Genomic DNA, 25,622 nt, shown 5'->3' with positions numbered 1-25,622 from the left:
CATTGGGTTTGAGTCCCAATCTTGCATACTTACTTTGCGAATTGTAGATGGGTTTGTTAACTTTGCAGAGACTCAGTTTTCTGACTGAAGTTTTTATAAATGTCAGATGAGATAATGAGAGAATGTGAAGGGAGGTAATATATAATAAGGATGGCAAGGTATACTAGAGCCAGGTTGTAAAGTGTTTTACATGCCAAATTGAGTTTCTGTTTGATCTATTTGATTCTTGAGGCAATAGGCAGCCATTAGTTTTATTGAGGAGGGGAATGACATGGTCAGTATTGAGGGGAATGGCATGGTCAGGTCTGTGTTAAATTCCCTTTAGCAGCTGCATATATGGTGGACTGGTGGTGGGGAAAGACTTGAGGCAGGGGAGCCTTTTTAAATTGCAATTGAGTTCAGGTGAGAGGTGATAAGGCCCTGAACTAAAGTTGTAGTTGTCTGGGTCTGGAGGAGACAAATATGACATTTGTGGAGATTAAAAAGAAATGTTGGTAGTTATGTGAGATGTAAGTGAGGAGGATAGGGAGTGATAGCAAAGTTTCGAATCCTTCATTACTAGGATGGTGATGTGATAGTCAGAAATAAGGAAGTTAAGGGGAAGAGTGTGTTTTTTAGGAAAAGAAAATGAGCTGTTTTGCATATAATGAATTTGAGATGCCTGTGGATTTTGAAATGCCAGTAAGCAGTGGCTGATGTGATACTGCTGTAGCTTATGAGAAACACTAGGGCTGGATACATAGATCTGTGTATCATTGGCAGAGGTGCTGTTTAAGCTTTGGCGTCTTATTATTTCTCAAGGGAAAGGCTATAGGAAGAGGAGCTGATGATGGAGCCTTCAGAGACACCCCCACCCCATCCCCCCCAGCCCCCGCCCCCATCAGTAAGATTTGGGCTCTGAGTGATAACCACATAGAGAAGACTGAGCAGTGATCAGAGTTTGGAGAATCATGTCAGAAAGTCATAGAGAGGAAAGGATTTTCCAAGAGGAGAATAATTGTGAAAATTGACATTAATAGACCCCTGTTAAGGATGGCGATGTTTTTCATACATTATCTTGTTTGAGCTTCACAACTATTCCCAGAGGCACGTGATATAAGGGGATAATCATACATTTTGCAGAGGAGGAAGCTGAGATGTAATGTGCCTGTGACACAAGTAGTACATGTAAAAGGGAGAATTTGGATTCTTGTTATTGTATGACCCTGCCTCATTTTGATATCCTAGAAATTACAAAGGAAAGATAATTTTTAGGAAGATATGGACAAGCTTGAGAAGAGGGTATGGTAAAGTGGGATCTGTGTTTTTGTGGATGGAGGACCTTTGTCAGTGAAATATCACATGTCCTTTAAAATATCAAAGTATGGTGTAGTCTAAAGTCCTACTAATTTTACCTTTTTCACTTGAATTGCTATCAGTTTCAGATCTTTCACAGCTTTTATGACTAATTTCATGATATTCTATTTATTTCTGTATCCATTTAATCTTTTTGATTTTGGAACCTCTTTCTAACCTTTCTTCATTGTTTTGAATCTTGATTCTATTCAACCAATTCATGGTCCTTATCAGTTTTGCCATCTGTTGATGTGATGAGTATGCCTTCTGGGTCTTGATCCCTGCCATCGATAAAATGTTCCAAGTAGTACCAGTGGCTGGAGAAGGAGCTTGTCCTCATAGTGAAGAAGAGAGAACTATTTGGCTGGTCAACCTATCTGTGAGGGGTCCCTCAAAACAGTGAGGAGTAATTGACAGCAACAACTTGCCTCAAGGCAGTGCAACTCTGCTTGAAGAACTAGGTTGCCATTAATTGCTCTCATATGAATTTACACTTACAGATATTGCTTTAAGTTATATCCATAAGCTGGGAGCTTGTTGATTATTGTCCATGTATTCTCCAATGCTTAATATACCAAATATTTTTAAATGAATGGAATGAATCAAGTATCCTCTTAAATTATCACCTGTAGCTTGTGCATTTTAGAGATACAGAGTTGAAAGGTACCTTAGTAGTCTAATATAAACTCCTTATTTTTACATCCGGTGGAGCTGAGACCCAGAAGCATAATTTAGACCCAGCATTTGAATATAGGTCTTCTGACTCCAAAACTAGTGACATTTCTCCTACACTTTACTCTTTATTTTATAAGGATAGTTTTGATTATTCTAGCTATATTGATATTCTTAATTTAGTATTGCTTAGGGGAAGGAAATACAAGCTTAATACATGTGGATTTACTTTCTAACAGTCATTAACAGTAGTCATTTGAAAAAGTTAAGAAGGGTAGGTAGCAGTGTGTTGTAGTTGATTGAGACCTCAGGAGCACTCTGCAAGTCACTGAAAACTCGGTTCTCTGCATTTCTCTGAAGTAAAAGTTGCAGAGCACATGTTGATCTGCATTGAAAGAGGCAGTTGACTCACATATCTAATCTATAACAGACTGAACATTGAGTGAAAACAAGGAAGTATAATGAAATAAAGAATTATTAAATAAACCTAAATTTTGGGAAACAGATTCTAGTCCACAAAATATTATTCCTTTAAAAAATTTAAGTTTTTATGACCTCTATTTTGCATAGAAAAGTTTCCTTTTACTATATATAGGTTGTGAAATATAAATTGTATCTAATCTTTTGTTTAATACTCTGTAGATCTATGTAAAATGAATCATATGGAGGGTCATACAGTTATTTATTAATAGGCAGCCTTCTCAGATGAGCAATTTTTAATATACTTTGTATCTAGTTGTTAAGGAAAACTATCTTGCAAGGCATAGCACTTCATGCAATCTTCAGATGATTTCTTTTTTTTCCTTGAAGATGGATGCAGCTGGACCTTCAGATACAGATATGCCAAGTCGGACACGACCTAAGAGCCCGAGGAAACACAATTATAGGACAGAAAGTACCCGTGAGAGCCTTTGTGATTCTCCCCATCAAAATTTGTCAAGGGTGAGTTAGAAAATAATAATGTAGAACTCTTAACATTTGCTCTATGTTTTAGAATTGATTTTCACTTAAAATTCTTCATGCTGTTTAAATTTAAAACTTGTATTTTAGTCTTGATTTTTATTTTTCATTACTTGATTCTTTTAATGTTTCAAAAGGGATAGAATTCTCTACATTTTGACACTCAGATGAGTGGAATTCCTGAAAACTTCCTCCCCAGATGGTCATAATAAAACCTTGAGCTGTTCTTTATTTTAAAGACCAAAGAAATCTTTGTAATGTCATGACAAAATGACCCAGACTTTCCTTTCCTAAAGTTACTCAGAATAGATCCAACTGTCACTCTTCTTCAATTGCTTGGGTTGTAGTACTTTGAGTAAAGTCTTTTCATAAATAATATTCATGGGAAAGAAATGTCTCCTAAATATATTGTAATGCTTGGCTCTCTACTTTCTATAAAAATCTTTCTCTGTCAAAATAAATGGAGCCATAGCTACAATCACTGCTTTGTGTTTACTTGCTCGGACCTCTCATCTTCAGTCATGCAGCTCTTGCTTTTTCCTGTCTGCCTGCCTCTGCCTCTGCCTCTCTCTCTCTCTCTCTCTCTCTCTCTCTTCTCTCTCTCTCTCTTCTCTCTCTCTCTCTCTCTCTCTCTCTCTCTCTCTCCCCTCTCCCTCCCCTCTCTCCCTCCCCTCTCTCCCCCTACACAGTGGGTTAGCCCTGATACTTGACCCTCATATCCAGTCATCTCTCACTAGATGCTTTGTAGATTTTTAAACATATATTTTTTCCCCAATTATATATAAAAAGCAATTTGTCACATTTTAAAAAATTTTGACTTCCAAATTGTGTTCCTACTCCTCTTCCTTCCCTCCTCTCTGAGATGGTAAGCAATTTGATATAGGTTATACATATGTAATCACTGAAAACATATTTCCGTATTAGTCATGTTGTAAAATAAAACAGACCCCTATCAAAAGAAAATGAAAAATAGTATGCTTCAATCTGCATTCAGATTCCATGTGTTCTTTCCCTAGAAATTCATTATAGGTTCTTTGGAATTATCTTGCTGACAGAAGTTAAGTCACTTATACTTCTTCATCAAACAGTACTGCTGTTACTGTGTAAAGTAGTCTGTTTCTGTTCACTTTGCATCGGTTCATGTAAGTCTTTCCAGGTTTTTCTGAAAGCATCCTAATTGTCATTTCTTGTAGCATTTACAATCAAATACCACAGCTTGTTCAGCCTATCCCCAGTTGGTGGAATTCCCCTCAATTTCTAATTCATTGCCATCACAAAAAGAACTGCTATAAATATTTTTGTGCAGTGGGTCCTTTCCCTTTTCCTTTAGGAAATAGACCCAGTAGTGTGGTATGCCTGGGGCATGCACAGTTTTATATAACTCTTTTGATGGTAGCCCGAATTGCTCTTCCTATCAGTTTATAACTCCATCAAGAGTGCAGTAGTGTTTCAATTTCCTCAAATCCCCTTCAGTATTTATTATTTTCTCTTTCTGTCTTATTAGCCAATCAGATAGGTATGAGGTGGTATCTTTGCCTCTCTAATCAGTAGTAATTTAGAGCATTTTTTCATATGACTAAAGATAGCTTTGATTTATTTGTCTTAAAGATGACCATTTATCTCTTTTGACCATTTATCTTTTGGGGAATGACTTGTTTCTTATAAATTTGACTTGGTTCTCTATATTTGAGAAATGATACTTTTTTTCAGAGATAACTGACTATAATTTTTTCAGCTTTCTGCTTTACTTAAAAAAATTTTTTTTAAACCCTTACCTTCTGTCTTAGAATAAACACTGTGTATTGGCTCCAAGGCAGAAGTACAGTGAGGGCTAGTCAGTGGAGGTTAAGTAACTTGCCCAAGGTCACTTAGCTAGTAAGTATCTGAGGTCAGATTTGAATCCAAGACCTTCCATCTCTAGGCCTACCTCTTAATCCACATTGAGCCACATCAAGTCTGTCTTCACCTCTACTGGCAAAATTCTGCATCACAGATGTCAACTGGATGCCAAACTTCCTCATTTTATTTCCTTTTAAACCTCATTTTGCTTCATTTGTCTCTCTGGCATATCTGTACATTCATTCCATTCTTGATTTTCAGCTTTTTCTAAATCAGTGCATTCTTATCTTTTCCCAATTTTCTAAACAGAAGTGGATCTTCACATTATAGCATCAAAAGGACCTCATTGTTCATTTTACAGCTGAGAAAACTGAGGCCAAGGGAAATTAAGTAATTTACTCAAGATCATGCAAATCATAAGCAAAGCATTTAAGAGCCAGCAGTGATTTAATTCTTCCTTCTTTAGTCAATGGCAGTAAGCTGGGATGGGACCAACTCACAAACCATCTCTCCCAGAACATGAGCACTCACCTCTGTTCCCTCATCTAACAACACCCCCTCCCCCTAATGCTTGCCTTCTTAAGAAGGCCTCCCTGAATGAAAGCCCAGCATAGGGCAACTCAGAGACCAAACCCAAGCAAGAGAAGAAACAGTGGAGAGCAGAGAGGCCATTCAGCTGCACTGCCTGTCATTCCATACAGAGGATTTTATTTCTCTGGGTCTTGAAGGTCTTTCTTTTTTCATTTTAAGTAACCAAAAGAAAATGATGAACATTGACACCAGGATCATCCTAATCATCAGCTTTTACCTTATAAGTATTAGGTGATCAGGGAAGAAAGCAAAAATGGAGATAGGGATGGGTGAAGGGGTACTAACAGAAAAAAATTAAATGGGAGTAAAGATGAATTTTGTGGAAAGCCCGGAATTTGAAATTCCTAGACCCAAGTTCATTAATGTCATGATTATAGGGTAATCAAATAATCTCTTGAAGATAATGCTGTTGTTGTGTTACAATAACAGATATACAGTCCCACTCAGTACTTTTCCACCTTTGAGAACCTAATATCATCACAAAGCATCAAAATAGGGCTTTAAAAGAGGGAAGGAACACAGTCATGATACTAAAAAAATCACATTTCAGACCACCGCTGGAACTTATTCCATAAACTATTATCTTTAAAGTCTTCCAAAAGTAATCAAAGGAGAATTAATTATTTTCTTGTTTCTTAATCTAATATGGGCATGGAGAAATTTCCCTATATCTCCGCTCCTAATATATTCTTGCCTCTTATCCAAATTACATTCTTGAATAGCTAGTATATTTATGTGTACTAATCATATATTGGTCTAACATTTCTATTGTTGTTATACCTTCCTATCTTAAGATTGTAAACTTCTAAAGAAGGAAATTGATCTGGGTAGCTGGGTTTATTTTTTGTTTTTATTTTTGCATAAAACTTTTTGATACAGAACTACACATAATGTGATAGTTTCCATCTAATCAAAAGTGTCTTCAAATTATTTTGGAAAGAGTCTTGAAATCATATTGACATATCATTTTGAGAGGCCAACCATATAACTGGTTTTTGGACGATGTTCTGCAAGTCAATTACACCAGGGATCAGGGTTCTTATTTGTTTTCTTAAAGGGTAAGGAATAGCCCATAAACTATTTGTAAGGGTAAAAGTTTGATAATATCTGTGTTTCAAATTATTCAAAATTGTTATCTTTTAATATTTCACTACAAATTAAAATTTAAAACCTCCAGAAATAAGTTCATATAGGCAAATACTTGGAAAATTTATTCTTTTTTTTACAGGATATGTTAATAAAAATAGTCACAGAAATTTTAATGAAACAAGATTAAGAAACATTGCATTTTAAATTATTGTAGACAATAAAAAATATCTGGAAGTGTGCCTGCCAAGAGAAACTTGGGAATCATATAAACACAATTACAAAACATTTTATATACCAGTAGTCAATTTTAAACAATGAGGGGGGGATGCCAAGCCAATATAATAAAAATGACAATTCTACCTAAATTAATTTACCTTTTCAATGCCATACCAGATTACCCAAAAAATTTTATAGAGCTAGAAAAAAATAATAAAATTAATCTGGAAGAACAAAAGGTCAAGAATGGCAGGGGAATTAATAATGAGAAAAAAATGTGAAAAAAGGTGGCTTAACAATACCAAGTCTCAAACTGTATTATAAAACAGTAATTGTCAAAACAATCTGGTACTGGATGAGAAACAGTGGTAGATCAGTGGAATAGATTGGGTACATAATACATAGTACTAAATGATCACAGTAATCTAGTGTTTTATAAAGCTAAAAATCCAAGCTTTGGGGACAGGAACTCACTATTTCACAAAAACTCCTGTGAAAAGTGGAGAACAGTTTGGCAGAAACTAGGTATAGACCAACAATTCACACTGTATACCTATTCCAAGATAAGCCAAAATGGGTTCATGATTTAGAAATACAGGGTGATAACATAAACAAGCAGGGAAGCATGGATTAGTTTACTTGTTGGATCCATGGAAAAGGGAAGAATTTATGACCATATAAGACCAAATAAATATTACAAAATTAAAATGGGTAATTTTGATTCTATTAAATCTTGAGAAGTTTGAGTTTTTGTTTTTTAATTTTATTTTTGTGGATGTACAGGTCAGAACTTTAGAGTGTGGATAATGTAGTGTAGCAAAATGATGTTTTTTCTTTTTAAAAAATGAATATGGAATTACATACCTAAATTTAAAATTTATGAAAAATATTTTTGACCCAGAGATAACTACTGATTTCAGAGTATCTTGTTCTTTTACTATGATTAATCTTTTATGAAAGACACCCTCTTAGTTTTGAATATTTTTGAATACACAGATATACTGCTGTTTTTTAAGTATTTCTGACAAGATTTATGATAATGTTGTCAAATATTTATATGTGAAGTCACTGAAATAATTAACTTTTTAGTTTACTGATAAGGAAATGATTGTCAAGGAAGTCCATTATTATAACTGAGTAGTTAAATAAAGGACAGTGCTTAGTAAACATTCTTAATACTGATAAATATTTTGATTCCCTTTATGCTTAAAACATTTAATCCAGATATAAAAATTATATAGTTCCTTCTTTAAAAGCTGTGTGGTTGGACAATTTAGACACATAAATGATTAGCTTAGTAGCTTTATGCTATCCAGTTTTTTTAAGTGAAAAGTTTATCTTAAATAATCATGCGAGATTTCAGTATTTTTAAAAATTGCAGTTAAAATTTTTTTAAATAAGTTTTTATTGGTGTATTTTTCATATTATCCTCTCAGCCATCCCCTATAACAAATGCTGTTTTAAATAAAAAAAAAAGAGGGAAAACAATCAACATAACTGAACAATACATTGAGAAAGGAGCTGAATACATGTGCAAAATACAATATTTGTGATTTCTCACCTCTGCTGAGAGATTGTGTGTGTGTGTGTGTGTGTGTGTGTGTGTGTGTGTGTGTGTGTGTACGTACGTACGTACGTACGTGTGCATGCTCTTTCTTGTATTCCTTTTTAGCCATATCATAAAATTTTATTATCAAGTTCTTTTAGGTCTCTTGAGTAAGAAGTATGGGGTATCCTGCCTACTGTTCACATCGTCTCTAGAATTTCAAATTGATGGTTTAAAATGAAGAACCTATTTTGTGATATTTGGAACATTTCCATTTGAATGATTTTAAAGTTGAAATTTTGTTTTCATTACCTCCTATTTATGTGACGAGTGAGAAAGGAAATGACTGAGGAAACAAAGGTTTGAGCTTATGAACATATTGATTTATTAAGCAGTGCATGGTAGTTGTCTAACAAATAGGGACTAAGTCCTTTCCACAGCTTCAGACTGGACCCCTGATAAAGGGGGAGACAAATTTTTATACATGAATGACAATCAAATAAGGCCAATCAATTAAAAAGAAACAATGCATCATTAAATAATCTGATTTCTAATTAAAGCAAAGATTAGGGTCTTTATGAGCTTTGAGAAGAAAATGAATTCAGAAAAGGTGTCTTTCTCCCTTCAAAAGTCAAGGAACATGGAAACAATAACTGATCAGTATGGAACCAGTTTTCAGATAGAACATAGGACTTGTCTGACATTTATAATCATGAGAAAACTCCTTGTATCAGTCTTGGATCTGCCTGGGTTTCTGGTCAGTATAACCTAGGTCTTTGGTGAAGGGACTCTAAGCAGCAGTTAAAAGTGTTCTAGCTTCTCTGCCACTTGCTTAGGTTCAGAGGAAGCAAAGATATTTTCTTCTATTTCCCACAATTAAAGTTTTATCACTAGACAAATTGGATCAGACAAATTGGATCAAATAGAAAGGAAACTAAGCTAGGTCCAGAATTGTCACTAGGTAGAGTCAGTGTGGTTCACTCAGTTCCCACAATTAATGATTTGCTGACCCAATCCCTTATGAAGAGTGAATCAAACTCTCTTTGTCTATCAATTGAAACCTTAAGTACTCCATGGTCACTCACTAAGTAGAGGTACTTATGTTTTTGTTTGTTTGATTGATTGACTTAAAAGTTGCTGATTGATAGACAAAGAGTTTGATTCACTCTTCACATCCCTCAATTTTTCTCATTTTAAAATTCACCATTCTTTTTTGTCTGGCCTCTATCTCTCTTCTCAGATCTCCCTGAGGGTCTCCTTCCCACTGACTTTTGGTAGAGGGAGGAAAGTTCTGCATGTTGGGTCTGTTCACTGATCCATTTCCATGTGCAGAGGACTTGGTCCACTGCTGTGGGGCAGATGTGTTCTGGAAAGAGATTTTAAGACTTGTTTATGTAAATATTTAAGCTTGTTTTTCTTTGTATAGCCACTTCTGGAAAACAAGCTCAAAGCATTTAGCATTGGGAAGATGAGTGCTGCTAAAAGAACTTTGAGCAAAAAAGAACAAGAAGAATTGAAGAAGAAGGTAATTTTTATTCATTTCTTTAGTGTTTTCAGTCCCTGATGTGATTATGATATGTCTAAGGAGACAGGGTGGATCTCTGCAACTAGAGAACAAATAAAATTGGTTTAATTCCAGCATGGAAAAACAAAATTTATATTGATAAAGCATAATTTTTTCTTTTAAGGGTGAATTAGTTCCTACTTAGTAACTCTCATAATTGACCACACAGCTAGTGATGTGTAGAAACCATTTTGTCTGCTATGAGATGGTAGATTTCCGCTGCTAAATATATGCCTTAATAATAGAATATGTAGTAGAGAAATCCCTTGATAAACTGTTAGTGACACATTAAATTGTTAAAATTTGCTTATTTAGGAGGATGAGAAGGCTGCGGCTGAGATTTATGAAGAATTCCTTGCTGCTTTTGAAGGCAGTGATGGTAATAAAGTGAAAACATTTGTGAGAGGTGGTGTGGTTAATGCTGCTAAAGGTAAGTATGGTACCTGTAGTCATTTAGTAGCCATATAATTTGATCTAGGCAACAAAGAACCAAAGTCTGTTAAAGTTTTTGTATTTTCCCATTTTTTCCTCCATAGGAATCTGAATCCATATTTTCATTTATGTAAGCAATTCTTGGTGATGAAAATCTTACTAATGCATCTCAATACTTGTTTTGTTTTGTTTTTTTCCCCAACTCAAGTTTTCAACTTGAAGTTGCCCAGAGGCACTGAGACTATTAAGTGCCTTGTTCAGGGAATACTTATATAATAATTATGTGCTCAGGGTAGAACGTGGTCCTATGTTTTACTGAATCCAAGACTGACTTTGTAGCCATATTACCTCTTTAAAAAATAGTTTAGTGTTATTACATATTGACTTTGTATTAAATCTCTGAATTCTCTGTTAACACAAATAATTTATCTGCTATAGTTAAAAACATAAAATGTTAGATCTGGAAGGATTGTGGTTACTTCTAGAGCTTAAAACAGGAATTGGCCCACACAATAACTTTTTATATGCTTCAGTAAAGTTGGGGTTTTGCTGCTGATTTCAAGGTTATAGTCTCTATGTGCCTCAGTAAATAGTCTTCACAAGTTGTGTCTGGGGAAAAAAAAATCATCCATTTTTATCTAACCCGTTATTGCTCATGAGCCTCCTGACTCCTCTGAGCTGATCCTCTGATGAGAATATGATCTAGCTTCATGCAAAGCCTTTCAAATTTTCTGTGACTTTACAAAGCTTGCATTTGTAGCCTTTTTGTACCTAGGGCCATGTTAATGGCTTGAAAAGATAAAAGAAGGGGCAGCACAGTGAACTGAGAGTCAGGACTAAAGACAAGGAGGGTCTTGGGTGGAGCTGTGGAGTTTTGTTGCTAGAAAGACAGAGGGCCTTGGGTGGAGCTGCTCCCCTCCCACTCTCCACTCTGCCTGATGACATTTTTCCATGTCCCTCCATCCCTCTGCCTAGCAGTCCCCCTGGGAACTGGGAGTGCACAGTGGGTAAGGTGGGGGGCGCACAGATGGCAGAGCTGGAGGGGGGAATCAGACTGCTCGGGCCACTCTACTTCCCCTCTCTACACTTGCTGAGGATACTACTCAATTCACTCACTCTGTCCAGCAGCCTAATGGGATCACTTTTTCCCTCCCTCGCGTGTGCGTGAGAGAGAGCGCGCATGTGAGCGCACTACACCATCTCTAAAAGGTTTGCCATCACTGCTCTAATGGATTTGCCAAATAAAAAAGGAAATAACCAAAGCATAAACAGAAAGGAAAGGAAACAGCCCCTGGGTCAATTATTTTGGTACTTTGGGTTTGTGTACTTCAAGTTTTCTGTAAATATTTAATTAGAAGATTTAAGATGGTTAAACTGGCAAAATCTGGGTTCTTAAACAGTGATATTCAAGACCTGACACAATCTGATTGCTACCTTTTCTGCTGAATGCAAATAACACTTTCCCCTTGTGTTTTCCATTTTTTTGCTTCATCTACCACACCAGTTACATGTGAACCTTTCTTTTTTGGACCCGGCGGGGGAGACATGATATTTTGGTCCCTCTTGTGCACTTTCTTATATATCTTTGCATTAATGTTCAGATCTCTATTCTTCTTACTGTAAAATCCTTATTCCCTCCTCCCCATATAGCACTGTGCCTTAGACATTGTATATACAGATCAATGCTAATGGAATTGGAATTTATGCAATTAAATATAAGTGGGAAAGCCAGTGCTTATTAAAGTTAAACAATTTTACACTTACAGCATCAGTAGGGTGGTCATGAACAAGTCATCTCAGAGGTGATGCTGTTTGATCAATTTTGTTAGCTTTTGATAGGTGTACATAATATCTTTTTTTGTCCATTCAGCCCTTTAAAAAATTCCTATCTGGCACAGTGGTTGGCTTATAGTTTGTACTTAACAAATACTTATTGGCTGATTGAATAAGATTTGAAACTTACTTTACGGTAAACTTCTCAATTTCTTAAATTATAGAAGAACACGAAACAGATGAAAAACGAGGCAAAATTTATAAGCCATCCTCAAGATTTGCAGATCAAAAGAATGCACCAAATCAGTCTTCCAATGAAAGGCCACCGTCCCTTCTTGTGATAGAAACTAAAAAACCTGTAAGTCATACTCAGAAATTCCTGACCTTTAATATATGTATGGATGACCTTGCTGGGACAACTTTCTGTACTTCCACTATAAGCAGGACTTTGGTACTTTTTTGGAGGTGATGAGTTATGATGTTTTCTAACCCAATAGCATTCACATTCAGAAGATTATTATATATTAGCATGTGGCACATGACTACTGATAGGCTTTAAGCATTGAACAGCTTCCACTCTTGTCTCCTTTAGATATACTTGTTGGGCACAAGAATTTACATTTTTCTTAATGTTTATGCATTTGATTCTAACCCAGCATTTGAGGCTTCACTTAATGTCTGTTAAGAATATTTGGTTGCAGTTCAAGATATATCTACAGATTATGACTGTATTTTAAACAAACATACCAGATGTTTTTGCATAAAAACAAATGTTATGCCCTTTCAAGTACAGTTGGGGGAAACGGGCAACTTATTCTCATAGCTCCCATTATTCAGAATGTTTTTGGGATTCCTCTTCTTTATCCTTTTGAGAGTGGATTGAGTTTTGGAAATAGTCAAAAGTCCCCTGGAGATAAGTCAAGTGAGTGAAGAGTGATCAGACAGAGTGTAAATATATTATTTTTGGGCAAAAACAAACTACCAGGATAAACAATCAGTTGATTTTGGCTCTTATGTTTTGGAACATTTTTACCTTCTAAAATGGTTTGGGAAGCATTTATTAAAAGGTTCAAAAATATTTTAAGCAGTATCTTTTAGATAAATGTGCAGTCTTTCAGAATCACTGTTTTGGATCACTACATACTTTGATGTATTGGTATGTTTCTTAAAAATAGCAAAATACTTCAGCTTTATTGGGCTAAAATTTTACTTTTACACCATTATTTTAAGGATAGTGTCAAAATTGGTTTTTTAGTTGCAGATATTTGCCAGTATGATAAGCTTTTATTTTTATCAATGCCATCTTATTAGTGAGCAACATTAAAGAAATCAGTGGCCAAGAGGTAAATATGGCTTAGAAATGGTATAATTATTGAACCATTCGTTTTGTTAAGCATTCCATTTTCTGAAGCATAACCTTTCATATCCTTCATAGCCACTGAAGAAAGGGGAGAAAGAAAAGAAAAAGAGCAATTTGGAACTCTTCAAAGAAGAACTAAAACAGTAAGTTTTACAGTGTGGAGAATAACTATCATAGGTGTATCCGATTGATGCTTGAGAATGCAAAGAAAGGGCCACATAGTATACTTTGTAGTTATTACCAAATAGTCTGCCATGAAGATTTTTTCTTCTAAGATTTTGTGATTATGTTTTGTGTGGGGCAGGGTTTGAAAATGAACTAATAATAAAATTCACAGTTATGCCTCTTGGTAATTTCCCATATGTGCATTGAGTTAAAATGCTTTATCTAATGGCCAGAGTCCTGTTTGCAGTGGAAAAATGTATTCTTGAGGAAAGTAGGAGAGGACCCAATATATTAAATAATTGTAACTCTTAATTTCCTCTCTGTGCTTTAAAAATAATTATTCTGCTTCAGGCTTGATATTAGTAGTATAACTGGCAAAAGTTGCCTTTGAATATAATGAAAGGACTCATTTATCTTGTGTGGCAGCTATACTTTGTAATCATGTTCTTTTGTTCCTAAAAGTAATTATGACTACCAATATAAAGGTAATAAAAAAGTCACCATATTTTAATATAGTAGATGAATAATTTTTTTGCTTAAAATCAGTAGGTCATAATTTTTTGACTCGTTGCTAGTGATTTAAAATATTTTCAACAGAATTCAAGAAGAACGTGATGAAAGACATAAAACAAAAGGCAGGCTAAGCCGTTTTGAACCCCCTCAGTCAGATTCAGATGGCCAGCGTCGTTCTAGTAAGTAAAGTTTATTTTAATAAGCATCTTTGACAAAATAATAATGTAGTTAAAGGTAAAGATATTTTACTTTTTTTATTTTTTTAGTGGACGCACCTTCCCGAAGAAATAGATCATCTGGTGGTAATATAGTTTCTTGCTCTTTTGTATGGTATAAATTTTGAACAGTGTTTTTATCCTGAGGGTTACAATCTCTTTTTTTTTCTTTCCTGTTCTAGTCCTAGATGACTATGCACCTGGCTCACATGATGTGGGGGATCCAAGTACTACAAATTTATACCTTGGAAATATTAACCCACAGGTAATAATATAGATCTATATTGAATATCTCTGTATATTTCCTTTTGGAAGATAACAGTATAAGTCTAAAAAAGTAGGTTGGTAACCTTTTAGGCAATTAATTTTCATACTGTGAAGTATCACTGAAATGTATACTTAATTTGTAATAGTGAGACTCTTTATATTATATATACCCATAGATAGTGAAACAAATCAGTTTTTAATATGAGTATAATTTTTCTAAGAGATGTTCATTGATACTTGTTTGAAGAGTGTTTTTTAGCTCTTATTAAAGAGAAAAGATATTTTATAAGTTGTTGCCAGTGGCCTCTAATAGTAGTGATTTATTCTTTGGGTTTCAGGGAATAATCCAAAGAAATAAACAATCAGGAAATAATCCAATTTACTTTCTCCTACCTATGTAACTTTCTGTAGCAGGCATTACAGAAAATCTTCGTCAGTGACACTTGTGTAGATAATAGTAAATAATTTTCATTGCAAATTCTGAGTGACCATATTCTTTTGTTATATTAAGTATTGCTCCAATAAGTGGACCATTAATTTGGAATTGGAAACACTAGCCATATTCTATACCTTAAGATCACTTCACAATGACATCATTGTAACATAATTAAACTTCACTATGACCAAACATATTAGTACATTATTTGGTTGTTGTATTGTATCTCCCTCAAATTGCAAAATGTTTATCATACTCCTTTGCTATTTGTCGATATCTGTATTTTAAAGTATTAATTAAAAAAAACAAAAACCCATACTCTTCTGTCTTAGAATCTATTACTAAGTATCAATTCCAAGGCAGAAGAGAAGAGTAAGGCTTTCTCTATTCACTGAGCCACATAACTGCCCTATAAGTATTAAATTATGAAAAGGGGAAAAAAGGAAAAAATGTTCTTTTTCTTAAGTCTTTTTTTCTAAATATCCTTTCTACTTAAACAGCCATAATTACTCTACCATAAAAATACAGCTTTAATTCCTAAGGCACCTATTTCAATAAAATAACTCCTACTTCCAGAAGTTTGAAAGGAGGAATGTTGGTAGGAGTGAAGGAATTAATATATATGAATGAAAGGTGATTTGTTTTGGAGTATTTGCCTTTACTGTTGACTGTTTTCAACCAAGGCAAACTGAACTGTGTACTAATTCTATATTGTGCTCTTAGAAATTGAGAATGTGATTTTTTTTATAGTTGATGAAAGAGAGTTCCTTTATAATCAAAGTGTTTCAATGCTCCATGAAGGTTCATTATAACAGAATTTGATCCATTTGAAGTAAATTACAAATTCTATTTTAAAAATTCATATTATGAATTAATGAGTTTTTCTTTGAATAAAAATGCATTTATCTTTTTTTAGATGAATGAAGAAATGTTATGCCAAGAATTTGGGAGATTTGGACCGTTAGCCAGTGTCAAAATTATGTGGCCAAGAACAGATGAGGAAAGAGCAAGAGAAAGGAATTGTGGTTTTGTGGCCTTTATGAATAGAAGAGATGCTGAGAGAGCTTTGAAAAATCTAAATGGTGAGTAGCACTAATCTTTCTTATAAGCTTAGAACCATTTCATTGTTTTGAAATTTAGAGTAAACTTTAAAAAAATCCAAATGCAATTCAAAATATTTGGTTTTTTTTACAAGTTAATACTTAATGAAGCAACTCTTTTTATTTTAGGAAAGATGATCATGTCCTTTGAAATGAAACTAGGGTGGGGTAAAGCCGTACCTATTCCACCACATCCAATATACATTCCACCTTCTATGATGGAACATACTCTCCCCCCTCCACCATCCGGCCTGCCTTTCAATGCTCAGCCTAGAGAGAGATTAAAGAATCCTAATGCTCCAATGTTACCTCCACCTAAAAGCAAGGAGGATTTTGAGAAGGTAATTTTAAAAATGTACATAGGGCCGCATCTAATTTGTAAATACTAAATCTTATGGTAGTTTTTCTTTTCAACAATTTTATAGAATTGTGTGTGCTTATCTGTTTGGTTACCCTTAAAGATACATATAGTCTGCTGTTCCCTGCCTTAGCCCATGAAATCCCAGTATTGAAATGAGGCCTCAGGAATATCAGGCCATATTTTTGTTACTGTCACTCCTTTAAATCTAGTTATATTCTTCCAATCTTCAATTATATTTTCCTCCCTCCTTATTCCCTGTTGTTTTCAGGTTTATTATTTAGGTGCTAGTATTGCAGTATATAAATTTATTTTGTTTTAAGAAACTTCTACTTTGTAATCAGTTGGCTTAGTTTTCAATTAGAATGACCTCCTAAATAGTTGATTTGTTTAGATGGCAACTAGCTGATGTAATATTTAAGGACCAACTAGGTGTCAGAATATTTTTAGGGTATAATTTGTGGTTTGTTAAAGCAACTAACTATAGTAAAAACATACTAAAGGGTGAGTATTCTTTACTTTTTTATAAACATAAAACCAACTTAATTTACAGTTATAAGAATTTGTTGGTTCTTTAATGAATTACACTTAAAATGGCAGGGCTGGTTTTAAAGGCTTGGGAACAAAGTAGTAAACTGTACGGTCCAAGGCAAACAGTTAATGATTTCACAAATTAAAATCCTTATCTTAGACTTCTCAGTGTAGTACCGATTCCGGGCATTGATGTGCATTCTGGCAGGAATGTTCTGATTCTTGGCATTTAGTGAACATTCATGGTTCACTGACACATCCATTTGCATATATGTAATTGCTTAGTGTATAACTTCACAGCAGTGATTGCCTGCAAAACTTATGATTAGATGTGTAGTATTTTCAATGCATATGTATATTTTTGCTTGTTACTTGTTAACAATACTCACATATTCTATGTTTATTATCTGATGTGACTTCATATACAGACTCTGTCGCAAGCCATAGTCAAAGTGGTTATCCCAACAGAAAGGTACATGTTTTTCTTTATTATTACTGATCTAAATATAGAAAATATCCCCTTCTGAATTAAAAAAATGGTGTTGAGGAAAAGGTAATGGCTTGACTGAGCAATGGTTCCTTCCTCTAACTTATGGGGGGAATTGGGAATTTTACTAATTCATAATTTATACATGGCAATTTTATATGACTACTTTTCTCCCTTTTCAGTATAATTTACAGAATTATAGTTTTTGTAGATTAGGATGTAGTTATTTTTATTTGACAATGGTGGTCAAATCTTTAATGGGCCTTTTGCATACTATGGATGCTTTAGATTGTGTTAAGTTTCTACCTCATGTGCTATCACTTTCTTTAATTCTCTGAATTATTTACATGTAATATGCAACCTTGGTTGAGAAGAGCTTGGTAGAGTTATAGATTTATTTTGTAGCTCTTTAAATGGTTTAAAAAAAACAACTACTATATTCTGAAACATTGTGCACAGTGAAGACACTGTGAAGAAGACAGTTGAGTTTCTTTGTTTTTTTCTTTTTTTCCCCCTTTTCTCTTTATAAAGATAGTGTTTAAAAGCAGAGGTGTTTCTCTAGGTATGCTCTTGCTCAGTCAAGCTAAGCCTTTTCCCAAACACAGGAACACAACACTGGTTGGATAATAAATGAACACAAAAGAATACCAAATTCTCTTTGACATTGGCCTTGGTGAGCAACACCAGCTGAACTGTCTGCGGCAGCGGGGGACCAGGAAAACATCATGGGATGGATTGGGAAAGTATACAGTTTTTGACCAGACATTGGTACGATCGACTCCAATAAATGTGGTTTTATTATAACTGAGAGACATTTTTTGTTTTTTTTTTTGTTGCCCAGAGTAAGATAATTGACATTTTTAAATGATGCACTTTAAACTGTCATCTTTTTGTACTACACTGTTTTCATTCTGTTGTAAAACAGTCCTTTTTTTAAAAAATAAAAAGAACAACAAATTTTTAAACACAATTTTTAGAGCAAGGAGTTTGAGTAAGATTGTTTTAATAAGCACAAATTTAGGCTAGTGCAAGGAGGAGCTAATTGTCAGATTTAGGGTGTTTTTTTAAGTCATTAAATTATTGAAAGAAATTTAAATTTTTGATCATGAATGTTTAGATATTTATCAAAGTTGCAAGCCTATTTAAAACTAGTTTTTCATGTTATTTAGAATTCAAAGAGAGGTCTTTTTGCTTTTTGTAGCATTTCAAAAAGCTTATGGAGAAGGATTATCTTTGTGTTTGGCTTAGTTTATTTCTTTTAAAAAATCTTAATTGGTTGAGTGTACTTTTGGTGAAAAAGTCTCAAGACTCACTATTAGTATGAACCCCTAGTTTAAAGTTGATAAGCTAGTTTGTACTTAGAATACTGGATTTACCAGTATTTATTTTTAAAGTTTTTCATTTAATCTACATGAGTTTCCTGGATGTGTAGACTATAATTAAACATTTGATGATGGGAATCACATTTCCCATATCTTTAAGATGACTGACACTAGTAGGACCTTAGAAATTGGATTATAATTTCATTATCATTTCTCTCTATCTCCCCAAAAGAAAACCATTAACTATATATGGATATGGAGAACATTTTCAGTACTTGAACTTAGAACTACATGTTCTTGCAGGGTTCTTGTTCTTGTAAAGAAATAAATACTTCTGTTCAGAAAAATAACTTTTAGGCTAGGTTATCAACCTAAGAGCTGCTTTGGGTCATTTGTTTTAATTGTGAAAGCAAAAGTGTTGTAGTAATAGTTAAAAATCTAGGTAGTCAACCCTTTTGTTAGTTTTAAATCTTTTATAGAAGTTTTTTTTTCCTTTTAGTCTTAAATTTTTTTTCACTTTTGTAGATATCTTAGTGTCCAGTTAAGTAGGTCTGTTTGAGAAATGTGAGCAATAAAATTTTATCTCTTGGTTGATTATGGTTATGTACTCTGAAGTAGGGAAATGATATAAAGACATATAAATTGATATTTTCTAAAATAACTATACATTAAAAATATGTATGTTGTAGCATATATGAGAACACATTGTTCTGGCAGTGCTAATAGGATAAATAAATTATGTCTTTGCAGTGTACCAAGAGCCAATATCCTTTTGCTTTTCCCAATTAATATTTGTTATTGCTTTGGCCAAGAGATAGCCAACTTCATTTTACTTACCTCCATATTCTTTTTGAAAATCTTCAAGTGTAAATTGAGTTGTATCTGACAGCTTTAGGATACAATGTCAGATTCTTAAGAAATAAAATTGTTTTTCAAACTTGGCTAACTTAGAGGCAAGAGGACTGTTGCATAATTTGAAATTTAGCGCAGATACTTCAGCATATAACCTGGGAAAAGATCCTTATATTTTTCTCCTTTTGGCAATATTTTTAATAGAGTGGGGAATAGCCTTCATATTATGAATTCATTCATTGCCCATAAACTATTTTAAAGCTAGAAGCCTCTAATCTACATACTGGAGAATTCTTCATTTATTTCACATACCATATATTTGTGTTACTGACCAAAGGGATGTTGCCTCTTTAAGGGTCAGATTCAATAAAAATTCCATCTGGTTTGTATGAATCAGAAAAGTATTATATTCCCAGTTCTACAATGGAGCATAGAGCTCCTAAATGTATTGGAAAATTTCTGTAGCATGGAAATTTAGATGGTCTTCTTATTAAATCTGGCCATATGCTTGTATTTTTGAATTTTTAGTAAATTGTAGCCATATATGATAGTATCCATAGAGAAAAATGACAAAAGTAATAAATTTGCTTTTTGCATTTATCTGATATTAGTTTAGTAATACTTTCTTTTAAACTAGTAAGATAGCCTGTAAGTTTTCAGTTTCCAATTTTTATATATGAGCAATACTCCTCCTTTGTAGGCATTGATTCATAGTAGCCTCTTGAATTAAGTTTTGTAAATTAGGAGTGACATTTCAGAAAATTTACTCTTTAATATTATCAGGATGTGTTGTGGTTTCCCTCCCCTCCCCTTACCATGCCCTTCCCTTTTCCCCATAATGCAAAGCTTTAACATTTGCTCCAAATTACTTTTACCTGGCATAAAATTGTGTATTAGTGAGCAAAATAATCGTTTCCTGCACAGTTAAAGTTACTTAGGTGAAGTATAGTTTTATATAGTGGTAGGTCTGAATCCATTTTTCTTTAACTGTGTTGTTGTTATAGGAATTTGCTCGCACTGATACATCGAATGATAGAGTTTGTTGTACGTGAAGGACCAATGTTTGAAGCTATGATCATGAATAGAGAAATCAACAATCCTATGTTCAGGTGAGTGTATGTTACCTTTGTTGCATTTGCCATCCTTGGTTGTTTAAACATTAAAATTTAAATTTCAAAAGTTTATTTCTATAATAGGAACATAAGGAAATTTCAGTAGATAAAAGAGAATATATTTGCTATTTTTGTGTTTGACCAGTTTAATTATATTACAGCTAAATCATAAAACATGAGCGTTTCTATCACATGCTCTCATTTTGTCTCAGAGCAGGCACAACCTTTTTTGTGCCACAACCCTTCTGGTCTAAAGCAGCTTATATGTACCTTTGAATAAAATAAAAATAAATATGTACAAATGAATAAAATAAAACATGTAAGATTACCAAGGAAAGCAAATATACTGAAATAATACCTAAAAAGTTCACTTACTCCAGGTGAAGAAATTATGACTCGGAGCAAAATCTTTATAAGTTATGATAGGATAAATTCCTCTGACATTATTATTAAAGGAAGGACCCAAAAGAGTGGATTTCTTCCATGATGGCTTTAAAATAGCCTTGGGAGGAAAATGAAAAACAGGTCAGTATTATTTGCAAAGCAGTATGTGTGGTTCACTTGAAAGAATGTGACTGGGATCTAAGCACCTGAGTATAAGTTCCAACTCTTACTACTTTGTTTCCTTTGTGGTCTTTGGCAAATTAGGTAACATTTCTGGGCCTTAGATTCATTATCTATAAAATGAGGAGATGAAATTAAATGACCTTTCAGGACTCTCCTAGCTCTCAATCCATGGTCCTCTAGCCTTTTGACTTATATATGCTGAACCTTTAAAGAGCATACTTAAATGTGCAGGTTTTTGCAGGGCAAAATGAATGGATAAGGAATTACATGTTGGAGAAATGCCTTTAAAAGCGTGATTTATTTCATTAGATTTAGTTTAGAATGAATGAGAATATGGTAGTTGGTATAGCTTAATTAAAATTTATTTTTCTGTGGAAAATGTCGTTATGTGTTTTTATGATTTTGTCAGTTGTTTGGCAAGATAATGGCCAGTTCTTGATCTTAGTATCTTTATAATAGTCAAATGAAATCTCTTAGTTGTTATATGCTTTTTTTAGAAAGAACAGTCAAATCATTCAATTGGAAATTTAAATTGTATATTTGGTGTTGTGGTTTTTCTTTTAGGTTTTTATTTGAAAACCAGACTCCAGCCCATGTTTACTATAGATGGAAGCTTTATTCAATTCTACAGGCAAGTACAACCAATTTCTGCTTTAGTTTTGACTATATATAAAATTAGACCTAAGTGTCATGTTTTGATGGCTTTTTAGGGGGATGCTCCAACTAAGTGGAGAACAGAGGATTTTCGTATGTTCAAAAATGGATCTTTTTGGAGACCACCACCATTAAATCCATACCTGCATGGGATGTCAGAAGAGCAAGAAACTGAAGCATTTGTTGAGGAACCTAGCAAGAAAGGAGCACTTAAAGAAGAGTAAGCCTTTCCTTTCCCTTTTCAGTTTCAGAGCAGTTTTTGTTCCTTAGCCAAGAATATTATTACCTTAAAATTGTGGTCTTTTAATTTGAGGCTCCAGGAAAAAGGGCATAGAAAACCACCCATTCAGCTCATATCCACCCTTCTACCCAATAAGAACTGAGTAGTGTTTGCCTTTGGCCTCCACTACTTCTGTGATAAATATGTCTTCAAATCAGTACATTTTTGTTGAATGCAGCCTGATGCCACGGAAGGAGTATTGTGTTCAGAGACAGAAGACCTGAGTTTAAGTCCTAGTTCTGTGACTGGATATGTATTATTAAATCTTCAGGAAGTTACTATATCTTTTTTTTCTTTTTTAAATGAGAATTATGCCTCATGACCTCAGGTCCCTTCCATCTCTAAATCTTCGCGGTTCCTAATGAAGATCTTGGTTAACATGTAGGTTACTGTCACCCTTAGTATCTACTAGTACAAGACAGGATATAGATTCCATAAAGGAGATGATGGATTCCATTTTAATGTTTGAACCAGGGATTTTGTTCTCATTCATTTAGAGATAGAAGAAACCTGAGAAACCGTCCAGTTAGAAAAAGTTTCTCATTTGATAGATTAGGAAACTGAGATCAGAGAGGATGGGACTTAAAACTAGTTATAGAGCAAATAGCCACTGCTGGAATCAGAATTTGAATCCTGGTTCTTCGATTTCTTCTCTACTACAATTCTACAATACTACATTCTCTTCATTAGGTTGAGTTTATATTGCTCTTACTACAATTTACAAGTGTCAGTCCATATATTATAATTGGTCACTCCTGTGGCTGAGAACATCAAAGCTACCAAGACTGTGTATTGGACTTGGTGAAATCAAGATTTTCTGTCTAGAATTGATTATGAGTCATATCAAGAATTATAAGTATGTCCACCTGACTTTGCTTTTACATTGACTACTTCCTAAGAGGATCAGTCAGAGCGAGAGAGGTGAATAAGGCTGAGAAGGGGCACCAAGGAATCTAGGTTAGAAAAGCAAGCATTTTTCATAATTTTCTGCAAATCCCTTGTCAGACTAAATCTTTGGATATAAATGGTTTCTTTTACAGATGTACTTCAAATTCTTGTCTTAAGTTCTTATCGCTTGTTAGGGATTTTTTTCTGCTTCTAAAAAACTCATATGATTAGGAGGAGTTGCTTTGACAAGACTGAACAAGGAATGGGCCACTAGAAACATCTACAGTATAGAGGGGGGCCACTGTGGCTACTTGGAATCATAAATTTTAAAGCCAGAAGATAGTTTTTCTCTCATTTAAAAGGGAGGACACCGGGACTCAGAGGTGAAATGACTTGCTCCAGGCCACAAAGCTAATGTCTTAGAGCAGCGGTTCTCAACCTCTCAATTTGTAGCAATGAGAATACATAATGCATATCAGGTGTTTACTTTCCGAATCATAACTGTAGCAGAATTACAGTTTTGAAGTAGCCACCAAAAGAATTTTTTGGTTTGGGGTCACTGCAACATGAGGAACTGTATTGCGGGGTCACGGCATTAGAAAGGTTGAGAACCACTGCCTTAGAGCTAGGACTTTACTACTGTTGTTGACACATCCCAAAAGTTACACAGACTAAGTAGTAAAAGGGGAGGAGGGGCTATTCCTTATTATTTATTCTATATACTCCAAGCTTGGTATTGCCTTTGATTTACCAAGTTATTTCCAAATGGTGGATTAGTCTTTTAATCATTGTTCTGTCTGCTTCTAGGCATGACAGAGAGCACTGAATTGAGATACAAATAATGTTGATAGTATATAGGAAAAAAGGAAAAGAGAGAGAACTCACCTGTCCTTCTTGCTTCTCTGGTCTTTTTGAATAGGGGCTCTGGGAGGAAGCTAGCTTTCTGAGGGGTTAGTCTAAATTATATTTTACTTAGGCATTTTTACTTGGTCCCTGTTGCTTTTTTCTAGGAAATATCTAGGGAAAGCATTTATTACATAGTATTGTTCTTTACATTTTTACTAAAGTTTGTATTTTGGAGGTTTTAAAAGATTTATTTGTGAAGAATATGTGACTACCATCAGTAACTTTTTAATGCTTACAAGTATGATTAAGTTATATGAAAATACTTAGCATTTGGAAGTTTTTTTTTTTAATCATTTATTTAGCACCTACTATATGCCAAGCACTGTTGCTGGAGATGCAAAGAAAAGAAAAAAACAGCCCTATGTCTTCAAGAATCTCACATTCCAATGAAAACCAAAAGTATTTATTTGTAATTTGCAAAAAATGTATTTCAGGCAGAGAGACAAATTAGAAGAAATCTTACGTGGACTAACTCCTCGAAAAAATGATATTGGTGATGCAATGGTTTTCTGTCTTAATAATGCTGAAGCTGCTGAAGAAATTGTGGATTGTATTACTGAGTCACTGTCCATCTTGAAAACACCACTACCTAAGAAGGTATGCAGGCATTTTTCTTGAACTTTGTAAATAGATAGTGAAATAAAAATGACCTTATATTGGATCTAACTTCTTTCTATTTCTATTTCTTGAAGTATTTTGTGACTGAGGAAATTATGTTTTCCTCTGTTAATTTTTTCTCCTAAGAAAACCTTTTCATACTATTTTAAGTTAATACCAGGGAGCTTTTGTAATTTACATATTTGGTTGGAAAACCATGTACAATGCAAATTTGACTTAAAATTTACATTTTTACTAAGGTAATAATTGTAGTGAGCATGTTTTTATATTGATGACAAGTTACGTGAAGGTAAGCATGATTATCTATTATTCTTTGTCACCATATCATGGAAGAAGCAGTATGCCCTATTCCAGATGATTGGCTGTGAGCCATCTAAACTATTTTTGTTAATATTATATTTGTGTATCATTTTTATTTTTTTATATTATAGATTGCCAGATTATATTTGGTTTCTGATGTGTTGTATAATTCTTCAGCAAAAGTTGCCAATGCTTCATATTATAGAAAATTGTAAGTATAGTATTACATACCTGTAAGTTTAAGACATGAACTGATTCATTGAGTTAAAAAAAAGATGCATCTTTATGCTAAAAATAATTCAAATTTTGTAAAGTTTCATAAATGGGGAATATTTTGAATAATAATATTTCTTTGTCACTTAGTCTAGTTATAATTGGCCATAATACTTATTGGTCTGTAAGTTTTCTAGAATTATAATACAGTCATAAATGCTGTTAAAATTAGCTGGTGGTTGTTTTGTTTTTGTTTTTGTTTGTTTTTTTCTGATTCCATTTTACTTATATTGATGGCATCCTAGGATTTGGAGCTGTAATAGACAGCTGATCTTTTTTAGTCCAACTTTTGCATTTTACACATGAGGAAACTTCAGACTCAGAGCAGGCCATTTAGGGTTCCTTTAGCTCCAAATCCACTGTCCTCTGTGTCCTATGTGGTTTTTTAATTTCCTTTTCCC

At 34.0% G+C, this 25,622-nt stretch overlaps 1 protein-coding gene across 3 annotated transcripts in view; it reads left to right on the top strand.

The window, feature by feature from the left end:
- Positions 1-25,622, top strand: part of U2SURP (U2 snRNP associated SURP domain containing) — an 81,200-nt gene that overhangs the window by 27,768 nt on the left and 27,810 nt on the right. The window contains exons 3-18 of one of the 3 annotated variants that reach the window (XM_007502097.3): positions 2,818-2,949; positions 9,675-9,773; positions 10,128-10,242; positions 12,242-12,375; positions 13,453-13,520; positions 14,140-14,234; positions 14,322-14,354; positions 14,453-14,535; positions 15,890-16,055; positions 16,203-16,414; positions 17,391-17,434; positions 20,628-20,732; positions 21,867-21,933; positions 22,013-22,176; positions 24,465-24,627; positions 25,080-25,159. In XM_007502097.3, coding sequence (XP_007502159.1) covers positions 2,818-2,949; positions 9,675-9,773; positions 10,128-10,242; positions 12,242-12,375; positions 13,453-13,520; positions 14,140-14,234; positions 14,322-14,354; positions 14,453-14,535; positions 15,890-16,055; positions 16,203-16,414; positions 17,391-17,434; positions 20,628-20,732; positions 21,867-21,933; positions 22,013-22,176; positions 24,465-24,627; positions 25,080-25,159 — 1,760 coding nt within the window. Of the gene's footprint in view, positions 1-2,817; positions 2,950-9,674; positions 9,774-10,127; positions 10,243-12,241; positions 12,376-13,452; positions 13,521-14,139; positions 14,235-14,321; positions 14,358-14,452; positions 14,536-15,889; positions 16,056-16,202; positions 16,415-17,390; positions 17,435-20,627; positions 20,733-21,866; positions 21,934-22,012; positions 22,177-24,464; positions 24,628-25,079; positions 25,160-25,622 lie in introns of those variants that run through there. The other 2 variants (XM_007502098.3, XM_016425249.2) reach the window with 2 other exon arrangements.

This window comes from Monodelphis domestica, chromosome 8 (genome assembly GCF_027887165.1).
Source record: "Monodelphis domestica isolate mMonDom1 chromosome 8, mMonDom1.pri, whole genome shotgun sequence".
Lineage (NCBI taxonomy): Eukaryota > Metazoa > Chordata > Mammalia > Didelphimorphia > Didelphidae > Monodelphis > Monodelphis domestica.
Note: the sequence above shows the minus strand (reverse complement) of the source record. Positions and strands in the feature narration are given on the sequence as shown.